At 42.1% G+C, this 23789-nt stretch overlaps 2 protein-coding genes across 5 annotated transcripts in view; both read right to left on the minus strand.

The window, feature by feature from the left end:
• Positions 1 to 8221, minus strand: part of LOC139368057 (vesicle-fusing ATPase) — a 40077-nt gene extending 31856 nt beyond the window's left edge. For 2 of the 4 annotated variants that reach the window (XR_011626921.1, XM_071106591.1), the window contains exons 1-3: positions 8103 to 8221; positions 2198 to 2283; positions 747 to 846 (exon numbers count right to left, since the gene is read on the minus strand). Coding sequence is in view for 1 of the 4 variants with exons in the window: in XM_071106591.1 (XP_070962692.1) it covers positions 747 to 846; positions 2198 to 2283; positions 8103 to 8114 (198 nt within the window). In the remaining 3 variants the exon portion in view is untranslated. Of the gene's footprint in view, positions 1 to 746; positions 847 to 2192; positions 2284 to 8087 lie in introns of all 4 variants that reach the window. The other 2 variants (XR_011626922.1, XM_071106593.1) reach the window with 2 other exon arrangements.
• A 5373-nt stretch (positions 8222 to 13594) lies between these two features.
• LOC139368058 (26S proteasome non-ATPase regulatory subunit 11B-like) lies at positions 13595 to 20647 on the minus strand. Its single transcript, XM_071106594.1, has 13 exons — positions 20517 to 20647; positions 19641 to 19742; positions 18775 to 18971; positions 18524 to 18581; positions 18033 to 18227; positions 16416 to 16560; positions 16267 to 16327; positions 16090 to 16152; positions 15827 to 15952; positions 15682 to 15717; positions 15483 to 15534; positions 15214 to 15356; positions 13595 to 15079 (listed from the first exon to the last, which is right to left on the minus strand). Exons 1-12 carry the CDS (start codon positions 20605 to 20607, stop codon positions 15214 to 15216), a joined length of 1269 nt encoding a protein of 422 aa, XP_070962695.1. The 5' UTR covers positions 20608 to 20647; the 3' UTR covers positions 13595 to 15079.
• Between the last annotated feature and the right edge of the window lie 3142 nt (positions 20648 to 23789).

Consider the following 23789-nt stretch of genomic DNA (forward strand, 5'->3'; position numbering starts at 1 on the left):
CAAATCAAATCTAATTTTATTGGTCACATACACATGGTTAGCAGATGTTAATGCAAGTGTAGTGAAATGCTTTACATGACTTAGGCCTAAGGTCTTGGCTGATGTATGGAGCATTACTTTACATGACTTAGGCCTAAGCTCTTGGCTGATGTATGGAGCATTACTTTACATGACTTAGGCCTAAGCTCTTGGCTGATGTATGGCACATTAGGCCATTGACAAATGTCCAGTGAAGAGTTATGGTGTAGTGCTTCGCTACATCTTCAAATGTTTCTTTCGTTTACACTCCAATCTCGTTGTAAAATAAGACCGGGGTGAGGATGTTACCGTAGTACCTGTGTGCTGCTGTGGCTGCAGAGTTTAAAGATGGAGAAAGAGCAGGCAGTCAGGCAAGGTCAAAGGTCAAAAGCAGTGACATACATGATAGAAAGACAACAGACCGGGAGAGGAGGAGCACACAGACAGGCCATAGAAGTCAGACAGCTAGAGCACAGTACAGCCCCAGCTGAAGTAAGACGCACAGATGGTGTCAGTTCCATCCACAAAATGTTCCGGATCTGCACTTGTAGAAACCCACTTCATCCTCATTGATTAAATAAAGGCTTTATTTATAAACGCCCTAAAGATGTGGGTTAGACCTTTAGTCCGTTTACTGTTACAAGACATTTTACACAAGACATTCAAGGAAGGATAGGCTTAAACACAGTGTGTAGCCTATTTCTGAAGGCCATGATGGTGGCTCCTACCTGGGGAAGACTGAAGGCGATGGTCCCTGGGACCACACTCTGGTGGGTCTTCACTGTGAACACAAACTTGTGGGTCGGCGTGGTTCTCACCGTCACGTGACTGCGTAGAGGAGAAGAATATCATACAAAGTACTAGAATATGCATGTCTACATGGATAGCAAGCATTCTATTGAGAGAGAGAGATTTTTCCATTTCCATGTTGTTCTGAGTGACTTAGGCCTAAGCGCTTGGCTGATGTATGGAGTTCAAAAGTTTATATATACTACCGTCCCAATTTTTTATTTAATTTTTTATTTTACCCCCTTTTTTGTAGTTACTATCTTGTCTCGTCGCTACAACTCCCGTACGGGCTCGGGAGAGACGAAGGTCGAAAATCATGCGTCCTCCGAAACAACCCAACCAAGCCGCACTGCTTGTTAATAACAAAGCGCCATCCAACCCGGAAGCCAGCCGCACTGCTTCTTAATAACACAGCGCGCATCCAACCCGGAAGCCAGCCGCACTGCTTCTTAATAACACAGCGCGCATCCAACCCGGAAGCCAGCCGCACTGCTTCTTAATAACACAGCGCGCATCCAACCCGGAAGCCAGCCGCACTGCTTCTTAATAACACAGCGCGCATCCAACCCGGAAGCCAGCCGCACCAATGTGTCGGAGGAAACACAGTGCACCTGGCGGCCTTGGTTAGCTAGCACTGCGCCCGGCCCGCCACAGGAGTCGCTGGTGCGCAATGAGACAAGGATATCCCTACCGGCCAAACCCGGACAACGCTAGGCCAATTGTGCGTCGCCCCACGGACCTCCCAGTCGCGGCCGGCTGCGACAGAGCCTGGGCGCGAACCCAGAGTCTCTGGTGGCACAGCTAGAGCTGCGATGCAGTGCCCTAGACTGGGAGGCCCTACCGTCCCAAACTTTTGAACGGTAGTGTACATATTTAGCTTGGCTATAATACAGTATGTAGGCCTAACAGACATCAGAACCCTGGAGTGAACTAGAGCTGGGAATTGCCAGGGACCTCACGATACCATATGTATAGTAATTGGACACTAAGATTTTTATTTCAATTTCAAGTTTCAAACACATTGCTGACTATACGTCTGCTGCAGAGAGACAAGGGAAAAAAAGTTTTTGATCATTCAGGGAAATTAAAATGCTGAAAACAGAATGGGTTATTTCTTTCACCAGGTTAGAAGGTTTGTTGAGTCCCACGCCTGCCCCAGAGGGACATGTGCAGGCCAGAGATGAGAAAAGAGCGAGACAATTTAGTGCCATGATAGAAAAGGAAATCAGAGCAACCATAGTGTGATGGCCCTGAGGCTTTTTTTGGCATCGTGCCTAGAGAGCTGAGCCCCAGTGATGCACTGTGACCTGCCACTAACCACACACTGATTTAACAGAGGCATCTCAGGGCTGGGAATCAAAACACACACACACACACACTCACACCTTACTGTTCAAACTGTGACTCCTTCTCACTCACGACTGCGCAGTTGGTCAGTGACAGTTCATCTGTTGGACATCGCCCAGCTTGCAGAGTCTGGAAAGGAGAAGAAAAGGAGGCTCAATAACCTTTACAAAAGGGGCACATGACCCAATGACATATATGTATGTATATGCTGTAATGAGAAGACCTCTTCCCTTGGCTGTGAATCCTAAAAAGATCACAGCAACTGTACTGATGTAAATGGGTCTTTCTCTAAGGAATGGGGCCAATGTGTGACATTGGGATCAACATTTCAAAATGTTTGAAACAAAAAATAAAAAGGATTTTCATGCAGTTCCACGTGAGTACTAAAAGGAATAAAAGTGAATATATGCAAATTGGCCCATAACTCCACCGATACAACAACATAGGCCTAAGACTATACATCCTTTGAGCAGGGTTCATACAGACTTTGGCAAGTCAAATTCAAGGACTTTCAGGGGCTTTTTCCAAGTGCTTAATTAGGCCTAGCATCAATACCTTCCTCTTGCAGGAACTGCTGACACACCATTACAACCAGCCTGAAAACAATGATCAGTAGAAACTACAGTCATTTTCATTATTCTTGTGAAACCTTGTGAGTAAGTATTAGCAAGGTTGCCACTTGTTGTTCGCCTATTGAAATTGAACTTCAGTTCATGAAAATAAATAGCTAGCCAGCTACTTAACTCTGTTGCCCAAAGCTAATGTTATAAGCAGCCAGCTAGCTTCATCTGGCTAGTGAGGCTCGACCGGACCGGGTTGTGTGTTGTGAAGCTAGCCACAATAAGATTTAGGCACAATAGTGGAATTTGCGGTTTGCATTCAAAATAAAATTGTCATTCACAGTGATGCAAATTAATACAAAATAGTAGACTTATACTTTTATTTTGAAGGCTAACCGCAAAGTCCACTATTGTGGCTAACCCTTATTGTGGCTAGCTTCACATAGATGGGTCCGACCACCATTAATCAAATAAGAACGGTCTTATAAATTAGGGTTATTTTAGATGATGACACCTAGCTATATAGCTAGCTAACTATAGCTACTGAAACAGACGGTGTCATTTTGCTATGTTTTTGGGGATGAAAAATGTTTGCATCTATGAGCTAGCTAGCTTTTTTTAATGACCAGCACTGTAGGTATGCGAGACAACTTTACCAGCATCATAGCACACGTATCGATGAATTGTTGTGACATGAAATACGAGTGATAGTGTAATCAATGTGTGATAACTACGTAAAAAATGTCTGAACGTGTTAAATTATTATGTAACGTGCAGTCATATTCAAGTCCTGATTGGTTAAAGAGTGTTATTTGACGTGTATCTTTTTTGACACACAAAGACCCAACCGGCGTTCCATAGAAATCCTGGTTGAGAATGAAACGACTGAACAAATGAACAACGAAACAGCACAGCAAGTAAGTGAAAGAAATGGGTTTTGATTTTGTTTTACTGGTAATGGGGACATACGTCCCTGATGACGCTGGGCCAATTGTGCACCGCCCTATGGGACTCCCGATCATGGCCGGAAGTGATACAGCCTGGATTCGAACCACGGACTGTTGTTACACCTCTTGCCTACGACCGCTGCATCCATGTGTGTGTGTTAACTATTTAACTGTACTAGAATACTTAAAAGGCCGCTAAAATTTTAAATATTGGTTATCGGTATCATTTTTATTGGCAAGGAAAATATTTAATATCGGTATCAGCCAAAAATGTAATATCGGTGCATCACTCATTTCAATCCAAAAAATGGAAGGGGCTTAATGTTTACGGGGCCTTAATAGGTACACTTACCACATATGCTGAGCACTTAATGGAAAACTTTGGAATACTGAGCTCAGTTGGCTGACAGGAGCAAATATCTAGGGCTTTTCACCCTCTAAAGCAAAGAAAGACTTTCTAATGATGTGTGGAACACTAAGAGCACAGTTTTAACTAAACAGTTTCAATTAAGTTATTGCGAGTTGCAGATTTTGTTAAGGGAATTCTTCACATTCTTTTGAAATGTAATCAGCTCCAAATGAAAAGAAAAAACTTACAGGAAAAACTACACATGAACAACACTCTGCTTGATTTAAGTACAGTTAACTGCCAAAATAAAGAACCAAAATAAAGTGTCTGAATAGGGCGTTGGGCCACCACGAGCCAGAACAGCTTCAATGCATCTTGGCATAGATGGTACAACTGTCTGAAGGTCTATTGGAGAGATGCGACACAATTCTTCCACAAGAAATTCCATTATTTGGTGTTTTGTTGAAGGCGTTGCTTAAACTGGTGCAATGATTTTCAATGCCTGTGTGCAGATGATAAACTGTTTCCACTAGATTCCAAGGCCAGAAAAAGTCCAAAATCTCTATCGTAAAAATTCATGAAAACAAAAATTTGCTTTTTGGTAATGATAAACACGGGTGAAATTAGCACAAGGATGGGGGCCTCTTGTTTCTGTTTTTGAGGAAGGAGACTTCACTTCCTTCCTTTCCAGAACAGAAAAACCTACTGAACGCAGCCGGGCATCCCCCCCAAACTTCCGCAAGATAATTTTACTTCTGGGTAAAAGATCAACGTAATATGAATAAGCAGGATATGAGATATTATTTTTGGTAAACAAGGAAATTAGTGATGGGTGAATGCTCAAGCAATTATCCTATTCTTGCAGACAGTTATGCTGACAGCTGCAGCAGGGGCCCCAGTCACATCATAACACTATGTTATCCACAGATTCCACACATTACAGTCAAAGATGAATCTCCATTTCATATGTGCTACAGTGCCACTGTCAGTCAGTGGATACCTAGATGGCTAGCTAGTCCACATTGTTCATAGAGCTAGAGTGAAAGTGGAAAGCTATAGGTAACGTTAAATTACATTTGGACTTCACTATCGGTTGTGCCTCTTTCCCAGCAGTTGGCTATTTCAATGTCACTTCCCTGCTGGTACTAGTGTGTGTAGGCATGGGAGTATCTACACTAGAGTACATGGACACCCCTTCAAATGAGTGGATTTGGCTTTCAGCCACACCCGTTGCTGACAGGTGTATAAAATCAAGCACACAGCCATGCAATCTACATAGACAAACATTGGCAGTAGAATGGCCCGTACTGAAGAGCTCAGTGACTTTCGAATTGGCATTTCCAACAGGTCAGTTTGTCAAATTTATGCCTTGCAAGAGCTGCCCCGGTCAACTGTCCGTGCTGTTATTGTGAAGTGGAAACGTCTAGGAGCAACAACGGCTCTTCCGTATAGTGGTAGGCCACACAAGCTCACAGAACGGGACCGCCGAATGCTGAAGCGCATAGCGCGTAAAATTCATCTGTCCTCTGTTGCAACACTCACTACTGAGTTTCAAAACTGCCTCTGGAAGCAATTTCAGCACAATAACTGTTTTCGGGAGCTTCATGAAATGGGTTTCCATGGCCGAGCAGCAGCACCCAAGCCTAAGATCACCATGTGCAATGCCAAGTGTCGGCTGGAGTGGTGTAAAGCTCGCCACTATTGGACTCTGGAGCAGTGGAAATGTGTTCTCTGGAGTGATGAATCACGCTTCACTATCTGGCAGTTTAATGGACAAATCTGGGTTTGGCGCATGCCAAGAGAACGCTACCTGTCCCAATGCATAGCGCCAACTGTAAAGTTTGGTGGAGGAAGTACAATGGTATGTGGCTATTTTTCATGGTTCAGGCTAGGCCCCTTAGTTCCAGTGAAAGGAAATCTTAACGCTACAGCATACAATGACATTTTAGACGATTCTGTGCTTCCAACTTTGTGGCAACAGTTTGAGGAAGACACTTTCCTGTTTCATTGTTACCATTCCATACAGAAATGTTTTTTTTTGGAGATCAGTGTGGAAGAACTTGATTGGCCTGCACAGAGCACTGACCTCAACCCCACCGAACACCTTTGGAATGAATTGGAACACCGACTGCGAGCCAGGCCTAATCGCCCCACATCAGTGCCCAACCTCACTCATGCTCTTGTGGCTGAATGGAAGCAAAGCCCTGCAGTAATGTTCCAACATCTGTTGGAAAGCTTTCCCAGAAGAGTGGAGATTATTATAGCAGCAGAGGGGGGGACCAACTCAAGATTAAAGCCCAAGATTTTAGAATGAGATGTTCAACGAGCAGGTGTCCATATACTTTTGGCCATGTAGTGTACCTAGCTAGACTGGTCATAAAAGCTAGTCAACAAGTTAGCCAGCTGTTAAACCTTGGCAGGCGAGATTTAGCTTAGCTAGATGTATCCTTTCATACTGCGCTGGCTTAGTTAGCTACTATTACTATGAGGTTTCCTTGTTGAGACCAGTTAGAGACAAGACAGAGGTAAACTATTTGAGTGTATTGTATTGTACAGTGGCATGTATTCATGGATGCCAAGGGAAGCAAGGCTTCACCCAAAAAAAAAAAAACATGTATTTTGTCTCTGTGTTTCAAAATGTTCCTGCAATTTGCAAGGCTGAATGTATCTCACCAGAGAAAACATCAGAGCGAGCGAAACAGCGCCCCTCTGTCTCAGTATGTGTAGCCCATCTATCTCATGCTGTCTGGTCAAAATGAGTATGACATTGTTGCCACCCATAGCATTGAATGCAAGGGAAGCCAGCTATCATTTGGCCTCCCTTGATAAAAAAAATTAAAAATAATAATAGCCAATCACCATTGAGCTAAACTGATTGAGCTCAACTGTGAATGGGCTTGGCACACCAACAACAACAAAAAAATGTAAAGGGAAGCCAGTTTGGATGTGGCTTCACACCAAGCACATCAAAAGCAAAACTACATTTACAGAAAGAAATTGAATTGTTGCATCATGTTGTGTCATTGTCCTCCATTGGCTACCTAGCTAGCTAAAATTGTCCCTTTCCTAAATTACCCATGGATGGAGAGAGGGACTTGAACTTGATTATAACGGCGATTTGGATCCAACCATAAATTCAAACATTGTGCACCTTGCCAGAGAGGGTAGAAGTTCAATATATAGCTAGATGTAGTAGGCTAACACTAATGTTAACTAGCTGGCCTGGCGCATCGTTGCCCATGAAAGGAAGTTAGGCCAGCGAGCAAGCATTTTAGCCTAGGATAACAAAAACTAAGTGTGTACTGTATGACAGTCATAGACCGGTTCGGCGACATGAAAGACAGGGTGAGTGAACATGTTTTTTCTACTTGCGTACACACACAGAAATCAGTACCATGGACAGCTACATCATATTAGTTTACATTGATTGGCCCAAATTGTTTTTGGTATATTTTAGTTGTCACTGTATTAGAATAAGCATAAGTGATTTGATGATGTTGAAATATTGAGTTGAAATGGTGCTGGAATAGTGGAGGCAGCTCCTGTTTTCTTTGACTCTCCATGGTTCAATCGATAGTTGTTTAAGTAGTCCGAAAAATGCTAAATGCTTTTGTGGACTTCACCGGACAGATGTTGTTTTGTGATGAAACACAAACCACACCGGTTGAAGTTATTCTGCCACTGTGTCTTATTGCCTCGACTTTAGGTCTATATCACGGTGGCAAGGCATATGAACTAACAGGTTATAGAATAAACAACAGACTATCACAACACATAGGTTGTAATATGGCTTTATTTTTCTGGCTTGGCTTCCCCAGTTATTTTACCCACGCACCGGTACTCGCATTGTGTTGCTAGCAAGCTAGATATTGCATGGCTTGCAGTCACTGAGGTATGCTCGCAGTGGACACTGGTCATAAAATACTCGGTCTTCCGGGCTAAGATTTGAATTACGTAAATTGCTCTGCCACACAGGCTAGTGAGTTGGAGGTAGTAGCAGATGCTGAAAAATCCTTAAAACACAGCATTGTTATCATTCTCGCCAATGTGTAAATATGTTTAACTAAAGCCATTTACTTAAAGGAAACTCACCCGGCCGGCCATCTTGGTGTTTGTTGTCGTTTTTCAAATGCAATTCAGCATAAAAGTTCCCAACACTGCTGTCAGCACAACCGTGCGTTGAACTCCACTACAGGCTTGAAAAATGGAGTGGGCGGGATCGACGTTGCTTATGAAGTGATGTCATCACGTACACGTTGGCGACGAAATCTTTGACCAGATACTCAAGTGACCGCTCAAACAATGAAAAAATAAAAATGGAAGGAAGTCGGGAGGAGGCAAGATCAAGTGGGACCATTCTAGCCAATGAGGGGGCAGATACGTGTTGCATAAAAGGCACAAATCTGATATAAAGTGCGTTGTTTCAAAGTTGCCGGGATGTCACATGTCCTATTTATAGCAGTACATTTTTATTTTTATTTATTTAACTAGGCAAATCAGTTAAGAACAAATTCTTATTTACAATGATGGCCTACCAAAAGGAAAAAGACCTCCTGCGGGGACGGGGGCTGGGATTAAAAAATACAAATAAATGAATAAATAACATATAAATAAATATAGGACAAAACACACCACGCCAAGAGAGACAACACAACACTACATAAAGAGAGACCTAAGACAACAACATAGCAAGGCAGCAACACATGACAACACAGCATGGTAGCAACACAAAACATGGTACAATCATTAATGGGCACAGACAACAGCACAAAGGGCAAGAAGGTAGAGACAACAATACATCACGCAAAGCAGCCACAACTGTCAGTAAGAGTGTCCAGGATTGAGTCTTTGAATGAAGATATTGAGATAAAACTGTCCAGTTTGAGGGTTTGTTGCAGCTTGTTCCCATTTGCTAGCTACAGCGAAGTGAAAAGACAAGCGACCGAGGGATGTGTGCGCTTTGGGGACCTTTAACAGAATGTGACTGGCAGAACGGGTGTTGTATATGGAGGATGAGGGCTGCAGAAGATATCTCAGATAGGGGGGAGTGAGGCCTAAGAGGGTTTTATAAATAAGCATCAACCAGTGGGTCTTGCGACGGGTATACAGAGATGACCAGTTTACAGAGAAGTATAGAGTGCAGTGATGTGTCCTGTAAGGAGATTTGGTGGCAAATCTGATGACAGAATGATAAAGAACATCTAGGAGCTTGAGCGCACCCTTACCTGCTGATCTATAAATTATGTCTCTGTAATCTAGCATGGGTAGGATGGTCATCTGAATCAGGGTTAGTTTGGCAGCTGGGGAGAAAGAGGAGCGATTACGATAGAGGAAACCAAGTCTAGATTTAACTTTAGCCTGCAGCTTTGATATGTGCTGAGAGAAGGACAATGTACTGTCTAGCCAAACTCCCAAGTACTTGTATGAGGTGACTACCTCGTGCTCAGAGGTAGTAATCACACCTGTGGGGAGAGGCACATTCTTCTTACCAAACCACATTACCTTTGTTTTGGAGATGTTCAGAACAAGGTTAAGGGTACAGAAAGCTTGTTGGACACCAAGAAAGCTTTGTTGTAGAGCATTTCAAACAAAATCCGGGGAGGGGCCAGCTGAGTATAAGACTGTATCATCTGCATATAAATGGATGAGAGAGCTTCCTAGTGCCTGAGCTTTGTTGTTGATGTAAATTGAGAAGAGCGTGGGGCCTAGGATTGAGCCTTGGGGTACTCCCTTGGTGACAGGCAGTGGCTGAGACAGCCGTTTTCTGACTTTATACACTGCACTATTTGAGAGAGGTAGTTAGCAAACCAGGCCAAAGACCCCTCAGAGACTCCAATACTCCTTAGCCCACAAGAATGGAATGGTGTACCAAGTCAAGTCAATAAAAATAGCAGCACAACATTGCTTAGAATCAAGGGCAATGGTGACATCATTGAGGACCTTTAAGGTTGCAGTGACACATCCATAACCTGAGCGGAAACTAGATTTCATACCAGAGAGAATACTATAGACATCAAGAAAGCCAGCCAGTTGATTATTGACAATTTTTTCCAACACTTTTGATAAACAGGGCAAAATAGAAATAGGCCTATAACAGTTAGGATCAGCTTGATCTCCCCCTTTAAAGAAAGGACTAACCGTGGCTGCCTTCCAAGCAATGGGAACCTCCCCAGAAAGGAGAGACAGGTTAATAAGGTCTGAGATAGGCTTGCCGATGATAGGGGTAGCAACCTTAAAGAAGAAAGGGTCTAAACCATCTGACCCAGATGTTTTTTTTGAGTAAAGTTTCAGGAGCTCCACTAGCACCTCAGACTCAGTGACTACCTGCAGGAAGAAATTTTGTAGCGGGGCATTCCTAACAACCTAAGCATTACGGAACTTATATTAGATCAAATAAGCCTCACATATTAAATACACCATTACATTTTTTGGGACCAAATTCAACACTATAATTGAGCTTCGTACAAACAATCCGCTTGGTGAGAAAAAAAGATGAAACACCACATGCAGATTTTGGGCCCAGTTATCCCTCTCGCTTCACCTCTTCCTCTCTGTACAAACCCACTGGGCATCTTTGCCAGTAATCCACAGATACAATAAGTACATTTATTTGTTTTATTCCATAAATTTTCCCTGACACCCAAAAGTACTTGTTACATTTCGAATGCTTAGCAGTTCATGCACTTCTCAAGAGAACATCCCTGGTCATCCCTACTGCCTCTGATCTGACTGACTCACTAAAAACAAATGCTTAGCTTGTAAATTATGTCTGAGTGTTGGAGTGTGCCCATGGCTATCCTTAATTATTATTATTTTTTAAATAATACAATTATCCCATATGGTTTGCTTAGTATAAGGAATCTGAAGTGATTTATACTTTTATTTTGATACTTAAGTATATTTTAGCAATTACATTTACTTTTGATAGTTAATATCACAGCCAAATATCACAAACCCCCAAGTTGTGTGAGGTTCTGTGTTATGCACTATAGCCCGTTACCATATCATATGTGATGGAATATTATTTGCTGTTGGCTTGTGTGGGTGTATGTGTTATGCAACATAGCTGACTTGAGACATTGTTAACAGTTTCAGGGCCATGGGCCTTTCTCGTGATGGAAAAATACAGAATAACATACAAACGGACACATACAGAACGTAGTGTAGGGAACAAACAGTCTTTTGTTAGATAACAGGAGCCAGGTGTGTGATAACTGTATGGAGTGCATGGGCGCATAGATATTCTACACAACTACAATGACTGACCGCTGAAGCGCCTAGGGGGCTGGCACCAGCTCGTGTGCCAACAATCAACGATAGGCTGAGTGAGTTTAAACCACGCCCAGTCTCTACTCTGACAGGCCGGCTCGGAAGCAGGAACTACTTCTGTCAGAGTATATTATAATAACTTTGTCAGGAACAAGTCAGTTCTCTATTTGCCCTGCGAGGTGTGACAGTGAGCCCGTATATACGAAAATTGCATTTACCACTTATTGCTTAGCTAATAAAAAGTACATAGTATGCAATTCGGTGACTCAGTGTCATACTTATCCTGATACCAGATTAGATTGACGCAACCCTTAACAGTTGCCTTATTGCTATTATAAACTGGTTACCAACGTAATTAGAGAAGTAAAAATACATGTTTTGTTATACCCGTGGTATACAGTCTGATATACCATGGCTGTTAGCCAATCAGCATTCAGGTCTCGAACCACCCAGTTTATAATACACAAATGACCACCGGCTAAATCTATGATATTAAAATGGCTATTTACTCTGTTACATCTGAGTGCGCAATCTACAGTCTCATCAGCCTAGGCAGGGAAGTTATAAACTTGCTCTCCGCCATAAAATGCATCTAGACTTTATCTCACATTTCTTTTAGACTAACATTTAGTTTTCTACAGGGGAGATTTGTATAAACCTTATTGTCTGTCTCGCCGGCATTTGCAACATTGTTTCAATATTCAAATTCTATCTACAACTGTCCCATAGTAATGAAAGTGTAGGGATCGGGACGAGAGAGAATGCAGCGTTTCTCAGCCAGTCGAAATCATGAATCAGCTGGCATCATTTTTATGTATATATAGAGACAAGTCAATTGAATTGACTCAATTGAAAACAGGTAAAACTAAAGTGAAGTGCAGCTAGTTTGCAGTCTTTCCAGCTTCAGTTCTAAGTTATTGTGTTAGCTGTGTTGTTGGCTAGCTCCTCTGAACAACAGTGTCCTGACGAGAGAGCACATTTTCTATGCCAGGCGAAATCGTGCCTCATTAGCTCATTGTTATGGATGTCTCCAAATAAATGTCAGACGAAAACAGCTTAAACATGCAGCTACTTTGCGGTTATTCTGGCTGCACTTTTTGACATGACTGTAAATTAGCCGTAGTTGGCTAGCTAGCAAGCAAGGGATAAAACCGTTGCCAGTCAGTATGACAACGGAACATTTAGAACGAACGACTGTCGCGTCAATAGATACAGAACAAAAAGAACGAACGACTTGGTCGCGTCACTAGCAACAATGATTTGTGTCGGGACCTCGTGGAAGGATGAAATAGTACGAATACATTCATCAAAATAACGTTTTTAATGAAAATATGTCATCATAATTTGAATATGTTGGTAATATGTTTGAAAAGTCAAATGGAAAAGTGACTACCTTATTGCAAATAGGCTGATCCATTGATCATCACTAATCCATCATCAAAACACTAAAACAGAAGAGAGAACTCAAACATTTTTGAAAAAAAAAGAGATTTATTTTGAACTCATCTGAACATCAGATATACTCGGTAATTGTTGGTCAGCAAGAACCGTTTGTACATTTGATATTGATGTGTATAGAAATCCAAAACAAGCAACAATACTTTTTTGGGTTTGGAAAACTGGGTGAAGCGGTTGGATGGCTTTAGGGGTTATATTACATACCTGTCAAATATACATTTAAAATAAAAATACACAAAAGTTGCTTTTGAGGGGCCAAGGTAGATGTGTTATATCTACTCTATATTTCATAAAAATGTTGGACACTTTCTGTAAACAATAAAATAGGTCCATCATGTTTCTGCTCAATGTTATACCTACATGTACATGACATCTATTCACCTCAAGCTTTTAGTTTAAAATTGCATTTTGTCAAAATCGTTTGTCTCAAAATTAATGGATTTACACATATAGGCCCTACGTAACAGATAAAGAGATGTGGACATCCTTGAAATGGGACTTCCACTAGTGAAAGTGTTTAATGGCTGTGCTTTTTGTCAACATACTGAAACACTGAAATGCTTCACTGACAAGAGGGGAAAGAGCTTGATTTCACTTCAGTGCAGTTTATGGCACTTTAATATTGGAGAACTCTGGTGCACAAGAAACAGAAGTCATGAACTCTACGTAATGATGAACCGTCTGAACCCAAACTTGAGCGAAAACAGAATATCATGGTCTTATCCAGTGCATAAACACCTTGTCAGAATCCAAAACCTTCCCTTTTCAACTCAATGACCACATTTCATTTCACAAACAGGTTCATAAAATCTTTACATTGTACATCTGTAAAAAAAACAAAAAAAACAATCCAAAGCTGTCATTGAAATTGTGTTTTAATGCCCTTTGGGAAGAGGCCATTTTCCAACACAGGAACATTTGCCCAACAGGAGTAAAGACAATACAGAACACCATCAGTTCTCCTATACAGTATTCATAACCCTCTAATGCAGTTCACAACATGGTAATCCCAGAGTTGATTGGACAGGGATTCTTCCAACTGCATACACTTCTCTTCCCTTTCATCGTAGTCTCTTTCCTTCCACCCAGTAAGCAACTAGGAGGCATTCCTTATTCACCACCCAGTTGAAGCTGCTAGTCCTAGCAGACATTTACTTCCAAGGCCTTGGTCTATTAGACCTTCCTTTCTACACTGGAATCTAAATCAACTGAAATCAGTTATCCAACAACGGGCACCCAACATCCTACCCCTATTACCTCAGCACAAGAGCACATCAGAGGGCTAAAATAGCCCAATTGAACTTGACCAAGGTCAGTGATATTTTTTTCCAAGAGGCAGACAAAAACATTAAAAATACAAAATATTTATTTTTGAAAATGACAAATGAAACAAAACAATTGTTTGGTTACTAGCATACCACACTAGGGCTAGGCAATAACAATGGATAATCGTTCACTTCGGTTCAGACAGACGCTCAGAGGCAAATCAATAAATCTCACATTTCTGCACCCCTAAATTATGTTGCAGCCAAACGTTGAGGCAAAGCAGAGGGCCGAAAAGGGGCCACTGGCATTGTGAAATGGCATCCATTCTGCTCTATGTACTTAAGAAGGGGACAAATAGTGTCAGGCAATTTATTTTAGTTACAAAACAAACGCAATCCGAATGAAGTGAGGTTGACAACCATTTGAAATGTCACGTAGGGGAATTGGACTGAATGTTGGCATGGATATGATGAGAACAGCAAGAGCAAGAGGGAGCTCTTTGACCAAATGTAACTGCCGGGATATCCCAATATTTTCTAACCTACCTCCAACTAGCTAAAAACCATGTGCTTTAGAAAGATATGAACAGGGGGGGGGGGGGGGGGGGGGGGGGGGGGGGGGGGGGGGGGGGAGAGACCGCCTTGACCAAAAGCCTTGTCCCTGCATGTAAAAGAAGCGGGATTGGTGGCGCTTGCTTGTGGTCGATATTGCACCTTTGTGGGTGGTAACGGAGTCAGCTGGAGGCTTTATAAGCCCAATCTTTATTCTACAGGAGATAAACGTGTATTTAATCTTTCTTAATATTTTGTGGTTGTACAATATTCCCTGATGGCCTGCTGTGGCCGATGAGATTTGAACAGAATCCTAAAAGAAAAGAAAAAAGGAGAAGGAGAAGAGATTATGAAATTGTCCATTGAGGGGGAACTTTCATGAGGGGGAACCGGGAATCCTGTTTTTGTTGCAGTTTGTTGTGGGACTTGTTGTTTTGTCACTCTCCCTTGTCCCTTTCTTAAAATGTTACACACGCTGGTCACACACACATCCGCCACTGTGCTGCTGTGGTCTCGCCATTTGTTCTGAGGACGAAAAAGACAAGATCTACAAGTAAGCACAGTGGTTTAAAAAGTCTTCCTTTGCTGTTTGAAAGGATTGCAGTGAGTTGTGCAATCTGACAGAACATGTGACATGTGTCTCTCTTGAGGAGCCCTACCTATGTTAGCTTCTTCGCTTTGTTGTAAAGCGAGTCCACAACTTTGCTCATGTTCTGAATAGTTTCCAGGGCCGCGCCATAAGTCTTGTCAACAGGTGGCTCGTCAAATATGATCAAGACACCCTCGCCTTGGTCCAGGATCCCTATAATGAGTCATACAGGCATTTTAGACAACATTTACATTTCACTGAACGAAAGAAGCGCAACACAAGTAGAGTTATGATACAGTCGTTTATACCAGGCTGGTACCAACCAAACCGGCAATTTACCATGAAACTTCTTGTCCAGGATCATCTGTGACAATTTCCTCTCGACGTCGGCCTGAGGGAAATTAAACATATCCACTGATTACTGACAACATTGAGAGCTGTACATGTATCACGGGATAGAAGACTACCGATGTGTCACTCTTGTACCACAGGACTGAATACTTCAAATATGAAGATATTAAAGAAGAAACCTCCATACCTCTGAAAGTTTGATGAGACCTGATATGTGTTCAATCTGGGGGGGAAAGCAACGCCATAAAGGATTACGATTTAAGGGTGGTTAGCCTCACCAAAAAAAAGAAGAAAAAAGCAATATTAAAGGTACCCAGATGAACGTGCTGTACCTGTACTCTGGAGAAGGGTTCGATGACACGGATAAGGTTCCCTTCCAGCAGGTTGTCATACAGCGTGGCCAGGTGGGTTCTGATGATGGGGTCGTCCCTCAACTCTGCTTTGTATTCCGTAAGGGCCTAGAAAGATAAAGGGAGGAATAGGAGGAGAGAAAGAGAAGAGGGTTAGAAGGGAGGATACAAATGGGCCTGGCACAATAGAGATCCTCAGAGAAACAAACATAGCAGGAAAAATGAGGGCTAAAGGAAGGTCTTACCTTTTCAAAGTCGGCTAATGATCTGTTCTTGCTGGCTTGTGCAACGCATTTCAGTGCATCCGTCTGCAGAGGGAGGGAGGAAGCGACCACGTTCAGCCAGGTACCAACCAACGTATTACACAATGCAAGTTGAGAAAGACCGCCCAACTGCCCCCCACAAAAATCGTGGGTTCTTACCTGTCGGCCCGCATGCCGCAGGGCCAGTTTTCCGCTAATCAGGGACTGCACCTCTTCTGGTCTGAAAGAGAACAGCAACAGAGGGTCAACCAAGCCGTACCTGTATGCTTCATATCATTGCAACACAGCAAGGAGGTAGTATCACTCACAGGCTAAGCATGATCTTGCAGAGCAGCATGTATTTGAGACCGGTGATGGCTTTAGGGTGGTCGATGGAGTCGTAGCCCTCGAAGGCCTCAAAGAAGTAGGAGTAGGCAGTCTTCCAGTCCTTCTCCGAAGCCGCATGGACGATCCCTGCAGGTGAGGAAGCATGGTCAGTCGTTCACACTAAGCACGGCACTTTTCCACCTCAACACACAGCTCTTCTTCATTTGGGTCAGTAAACTAATATTGGGTGTTATAAATGAAGAAGACAGTAGCTAGTTTTCCATCCAATTAGCAACCGATTTTCATGCGAATATTCTCAAATCTGCTTAAAAAGAAGGAGCATTTTCCCACCAGAGATGTTTACATCAAAAGAACTTAAAGAGAAAAGGCTGTGGGTGACGTAGTGCACATAAAAATAACTTTTGCTGTTAAATTTCCATGTGCCGAATAAAAAACACAATTTAAATGGGTTTCCATCACATTTTTAACTCCACTGATGGTTTTGTTCGAAAAATGTGTTATATTTATTAGGATCCCCATGATCCCCACTAGTAACAGCTAGTCGTACTGCTAGTCTTACTGGGGTCCAAAACATAACGAAGAAGACAGACAAAATACTTAATAATTTAATGTGCCCACTCTGACCTTGGCACGTGCGTTCTAGCAAACAGCTCGCAGATACAGTAGCAAATAGCCTTCTACATGAGATTATTATGGACAAAAGAGTTAGATTATTTTATTTGTCAAATTGCAAGCAAATAAATAGAAATACATGTTTTATTGTCAGATACACCAGATAGATACAGTGAAATGTGTTGTTGTACAGGGTCAGCCATAGTAGTACAGCACCCCTGGAGCAAATTAGGGTTAATTAAGTGCCTCGCTCAAGGGCACAGACCGATTTTTCACCGTGTCGGCTCAGGTATTCGAACCAGCAATCTTTCGGTTTCTAGCCCAATGCTCTAACCGCTAGGCTACCTGCCGCACTAAGCATCGATCATTATGTCACCAGAATTAGACCCTGAATATTTATTGAAAAGGAGCATCAAACTAATCACTGCACTTTCATCAACCTGTGAAGTTCATAACTTATTTCATCTGTAGCCTGAATGTTTTCCTTAGTCTTAGTGGGAAGTCCACACAACAACATATCGCGCGACTACAAGGTTACTTCGATACGATAGTTATTATAGCATTTCCACCGCCATTTCTCATGTTAATTCATTTTACTGACACAAAAAGATCCCACCTTGTCTAGCGTATTTTGTTATTTCGACATTTGGAAAGTTTACGGAAAAATGTTCCGTTTCCACCCGGCCCGTCGTGACATTTTTTATCCAATATGTACTTTACTCGTAAAAAGTCTGGATGGAAACCTGATTAATGACTCACTGAAATGTCTGGTAAATGGATAAACACTGTGCACATAAGCCCTCTTACTGATTGATTTACAGTTCCATAGATTATTTTATCAGTTGAACAAAACGCATACAAGAGCTCTGAGTGGATGCTATTCTGTTGTTTCTGCCAAAACAACAGCTTAAGCTACCATTGGTTTCTAATCCATTGAGGAACACTGTAGGGAGGCTTTGGATGGAGGCTTGTTCACTGGGACTGACCTGACATCATGTCCAGGGCGGCCTGCAGCTTGGGGGGACAGTAGATTCCATTGGCCGTAGTGCGGGCGGATGTGAGGGCGGCGCGGGCCTTGGGCAGGTTGCTAAGCGCGTGGTACGTCTTGCTCTCCTGCAGCTGCACCTCCACCAGCAGCGCCTTGTCGTCCATCTTCTTCAGCTCATGGAGCAGCTGGGTGCCTGAACACCAGAGAAACAATCTACCTTACTTTGGAGATACCACAGCTTCTGTATACAGTATGTGGTCCACAACCCTGGTGTTGAGGAATATCAAAGTTCAATGTCATCATGACTCGAATTGTTTTGACTCCTCATCACAAAGCTTCCAGGAGAATGGGATACTGTGTTCTGCTACATAGCTATGGGTAAACATATCCAAGCATTGCACAATGCTTAGCCCTCCCTGCTCAGACAGATGCTAAGCTCATTTAGCAGGGATAATATTGTCAGTCCATTCAAATGGAGCTGTCACTCACCAAGCGCCAAGGCCTCCTGGTATCTTTTGGTGTCAAAATAGAGTGAAATCAAGCGGGCCTGGAGAAAGGGGACGAGAAATGTGACATTGCAACACTCACAGTATAGTGTAAAAATATTAATCATATCACTTTGAGGTGGTAGCGAAATGTGTTGAAAATAACCACATGAATTTCAGTCTCCAAACTAAAACGTCACCGTATAGGAACAATAGATTGTCTTTTAGGTGAAGAAGACACCCAGGCCAGCTTACCTCCAGAGCCTGCCTGAGGAAGGTCCTCTTCTCCACCTTGGCCCACTCAATGCATTCCAGACACAGATCCACCTCCTGGCCTGTGGCTGCCTCCATGTCCAGGAAGAGGTCCAGCAGGGAGCGGACCAGCCGGGCCGCCTTGGCCTTACTGATGGAGATGAGGAACGGCCGCACAAACTTCAGCAGACCCCCCAACTCTGGAAGAATCACCACAGCAGAAAATAGGGCTAAATGAATAGCAACAGTAAGCATATCTTGTCTACTCAATAAGTCTCTGTCCAAGGTTCTGTTGTCTACTGTCAAACGAGTGACATTCGCTTCATAAGCAGTTCTTGTGTACTACAGCAGTAGTACCAGGGGTACTAGGACCCCAGCGTACTTGGCCTATCCACCGTGGGTACTTTATTTTTTTAATTTAACCTTTATTTAACTAGGCAAGACAGTTAAGAACAAATTCTTATTTACAGTGACGGCCTAGGTGGGAACAGGAACACTGCCTTGTACAGGGGCAGAACAGATTTTTACCTTGTCAGCATCGGGGATTCGATCCACCAACCTTTCGGTTACTGGCCCAACGCTCTAACCACTAGGCTACCTACCTTGAGAAGAATCATAAGAGCATAGGTTTGTTTACTGGTAAAATGCACAAGGTGATTCTTCAGGGGTACCGTCCAGGCAGGGAAAAAAATCAGTTGGTGGGACAGTAACCGCCGAAAAAGGTTGGGAACCAGTGTACTACAGAACAGTTAGGCAATGGCACATACAGTGAATCATTGTGCAGTTACTGGATGAATCACCACCAAGTTCCTCAAGTTCAACAGCCAGGCAAATAGACCAGATTATGTGTTTGGTGTTTTGAGTCTCACCTGCAGCCTGTCCTGTTTTGGCCAGGAGTGACCCCAGCTCCAGGATGCTCTGTTCTTTAACCCGAACGGATTCTTCATCACTGTCCTGGATATTTCTCCTCACTGTGGGGACAAGGAAAATAATGCACTGATTCACATTGACTATTTAACATACACTGACAGTCTCCTATTCTAAACTATTGTTTGTGTTCCTTATTGTCTTTTTCCGAGTTACTGTTTATCTGGATCAACGAGGCTAACAAGTCAACAGCTAACTGAGGCCCTGTGACTAAGGCAATTTTTTGGACAGCCACATGCTAGTACAAAGCTAGCTACAGAACTGTCAACAAAAGCTAGGTATCTAGCTAGCTAATCGTTAACTAACGATAGCTATGTTAACTTAATGAACAGTGAACTTGATCTCACTGTTAATTTGGTAACGTTAGCAAGCTACCTAGCTAAGTTAGCTGTCATTTTAGAGCATATAGGAAGCTATATTGTAAACACCAAAATGACATAGCTACATCAATGAACTTGAGAATTGAATGGATCTTGGTTAGCTAACTAGCTAGCTGGCTAACTAGCTAGCTATAACATATGGTGCTTGACTAACGTTAGCTAAATAGTAACGTTGAATTGTATTGCGATACTGTTTCATAAAGACAGCATAAATAGTTAGCTAGTTAACGTCTCTTTCCAGTTCATCATGGCCTAGCTAGCTAGACATCCAGGGACTACCTAGCTAGCTAGCAACCCCACGATTCTACAGTGAGTCAGCACGACACACAAACCGGCTCTTGTCAGTGTATAAAACTGCCTTTACGATGACTCAAATCAAGCAGAAATTCAAAAATAAGACGAGACTGTCTCGTCTGAACGCCTACAAACATCACTTACCAATAGAATGTAGAATATCAATAGAGGCGTTACGATCCGTGTTAATAAGAGACTGAGCTCTCTGAAACTCAACCACTGCCGCAGCCGCCATCTTACCTATTCAAAAGCTGCCTGCCTACAACCGTCAAGAATGCGATAGGAAATACGTAAATGAGCTACTCAGATACATCACGAGAGGGAGCCAAATATACTTTCTGGGGATTGTAGTTCAGTATTTTACATTAACCAGTTGATATACATTATAGCACAATGTTCCTATTTTGTCATGCTGACTCATCTTATCAAATAAACTGTAGCAGAATGTCATGATCATTTTACTTGAGACCCCCATTCATAATTTACTGTAGGCCCACAGGCCTATTTAATCCAAAGTGGTCTGTTCATGAAATAAGTGAACATTGAGCTGGATGATAGACTATAGGAATTTGTTGGAACATGTGTTTATTAAAATGTTAGGATGTTATGATAAATTAATACACGCCTATTAGTTCTGTACAATGACATCTAGACACTTAAAACGGGATGGTGCATCAGAAGAGACTTCATCCTGCACAATTTCAAATAAATGGCCTAAATACATGTTTTTTTTATATCAGGTTATCCCCAAGCTACGTTGTTATGTATGCCCCTCGTTTTAATAGCTTAGATGCGATCTAACATGTATGTTATTAGTAAATACAAATAGTTTTTATGTGGACATTTACTTATTGGCTAGGCCTACTTGTATTGTGTGATTGAAACAACCCTAGTCTACTTGCTGAATAACCATTAATTGTTTTTCAAGAAATGGATTTCAGTTCATTGAGTGCATTGTGCTTTGAGTTCATTGAATGTTTGTTGTGATGGGGCGGAGTTGCACATCTGTATGTAGCCATCTCCGCTGCGCTGTATCAGCAAAATAAATGGGCAGCGCACTACACACTAAAACACTAGTGAATATAGGCTACAAGATATATTGGGTAATTCACCTATTACAAACAGCCTTTGTGACTGCAGCCACACACAGCTGCAAATTACAGCACCACGGACAGAGCACAGAGCGGCGCCCGACCACTGCCTTTCTCCTTTTTTTTACACCAGCCATCCTTTCACTAGCCACAAGCTAGTGTGAGCGCAAAGAAACCCCCGAACCCGTATCTCTTGCGGTGAGGACCAAATGCACATCTTCATATCAGCATCCGTTCCACAGTTGCCTACCTACCGCCTGCGCAGCAGAGAGACTGGCGATTCCTTGACTATGTCAAGGTGTATATTCTGGCTTGATTAACGCCTTTTCTTTTCTTGGATTGTACGGTGTTGTGTTTTTTTAACCGCATTTTTCCAAGATGGTTAATAAGGTTTCACCTTGATGTGCACCATATCAAAGGAATTCGCTATTACTGTTAAAGAAGCCATCACTGCTGTGCTATTATTTTTTTCATTGACTGGAGGAAAAATATCAAGTAAGTATAGTATTTTTATATTATTTTATAATGTGTCTAATATCGTAACCTATTTCGAAGGATAACCTGCTGAATTATTGTAAACATCAACATGTAAGAATATAGGCGACACGTCACTGAGAAACATTGGCTATGCTGCCAAATTTGAAGGTATTCTATATTTCTCTGAATAACACTTTGCATAACACGAGGCTACCCGTATGCACCATAATAAACATGAGTTATGTCAAAGCGGTTCTTTGGAATTCTGCACCTTTATTAGCAAGCGGACGCTCATTTCAGAACCATGGACAGCAGCCTATGTACACAACCACATAACAGCCTTGGACTCAAAGCTTGCCGCTAAACAAACTGTCTTGATCTTTCAATTAACACGTAAAATAGCAAAACATATTTTAGATTTTCTAACAACTCGACTAGCCTGCTTGAAAGTTTTTTTTGTGGCTGTTTCGGTTACGGCTGAATCTAAAAAAAATCTCAACGCACATCATGATCTGTAGACACATTATTAGTCTAGCCTAAAGATGCAAATGTTGTTATACAACATTATACAAATTATTACAAACCTCGTTTTAAAAGGCGACCTTCACATAAAGGTGTTTACATTTCAGGTTTCCATTTGAAATGGAAGGTGCTAGCCAACTATATGAGCAGGAATGCATCCTTCGTTAGGCTTCAATCGAATTAAATTATGTTCATGTAAATCAGGATGTGAGCTTCGAGCAAAGCATTATTCTTAGAAGATAAATTTGATATGGGCTGAAAGATGGGCATGCCTTAATCAACAATTGATGAGCCAGATGTGATCTTTTTATAATCGGTATGAATAGTTTAGGGGAAATCTGATTGAAAGTAGGTAACCTGCTCTCGATTTCAATTCAACAGGAATTGAATGTGTAGAGACCACGGTAAACGTTGCTGTAAATTGCGCGGCTGTTCGATTGGTTTGAAAGGTATAGAGATGTTTTTACATCGGTTTACTATGCGGATAGTCAGGACGCAAGCAGTGTTGTTGCCTCAACTAGCTTGTTGTCATTGCTGTCTGATTTCCTGAGCGCTAAGAGACATCATAATATTCCCTGGCATAGGTCCTACATTCACCTATGTATTTTTTAATTAAAATCAATTCAGCTAATTAGACTATTCAATGTGGATGACCGAGCACTTGTCGATATAGAATTTACTGTGTACACATTTATGAAAGCATGTCTGAATGTTTTGGTAATTCCTGTGAATTATTAGAGACAAGCAAGATATCTCAACATAGCCTTCACAGCATCCTTTTAAGACATGCTCCTTTATTAGGACAACGCAGACGCTTGATTTCAGGACCTAGGACAGCAGCCGATTTACACAACCATATCAGATTTGAAATCAATGCTTGTCGCTAAACAATTCATCTTTATCTTCAATTAGTGAGAAATATTGAAATATCTTTGGATTTAAAAAAATGTAAAATCAATATCGCAATCACAGCCGAGATATCTGATTTTCAACAACAAAATGATGTACACACAACCTTAATGTCAATGATACAATGAAAGTGGGAACATGTAGCTACTAGCTACTGAAGCCATGCATTTTGTTTTCCACAGGCACTATTGACCCAGCTGAGAAGAAGAGCTAAGTGCCCAGAGAGAATCTGCTCAGATCAACTCCTAATCCTTCCAGCACGTACCTTCCTATCAGGACCTAACGTGGCATTAGATGCCTGAGAGGAACCCACGCTTGTAGCCAGGGTCTCCCAGCTCAGAAGCATTGAGGCCCTCAGGATCTCCCCTGCCATTCTCTCTGGTCTGTCATCCACTAACGAAATTGCTACTCGGTCACC

The sequence above is a fragment of the Oncorhynchus clarkii genome, chromosome 16, assembly GCF_045791955.1.
Source record: "Oncorhynchus clarkii lewisi isolate Uvic-CL-2024 chromosome 16, UVic_Ocla_1.0, whole genome shotgun sequence".
Classification (NCBI taxonomy): domain Eukaryota; kingdom Metazoa; phylum Chordata; class Actinopteri; order Salmoniformes; family Salmonidae; genus Oncorhynchus; species Oncorhynchus clarkii.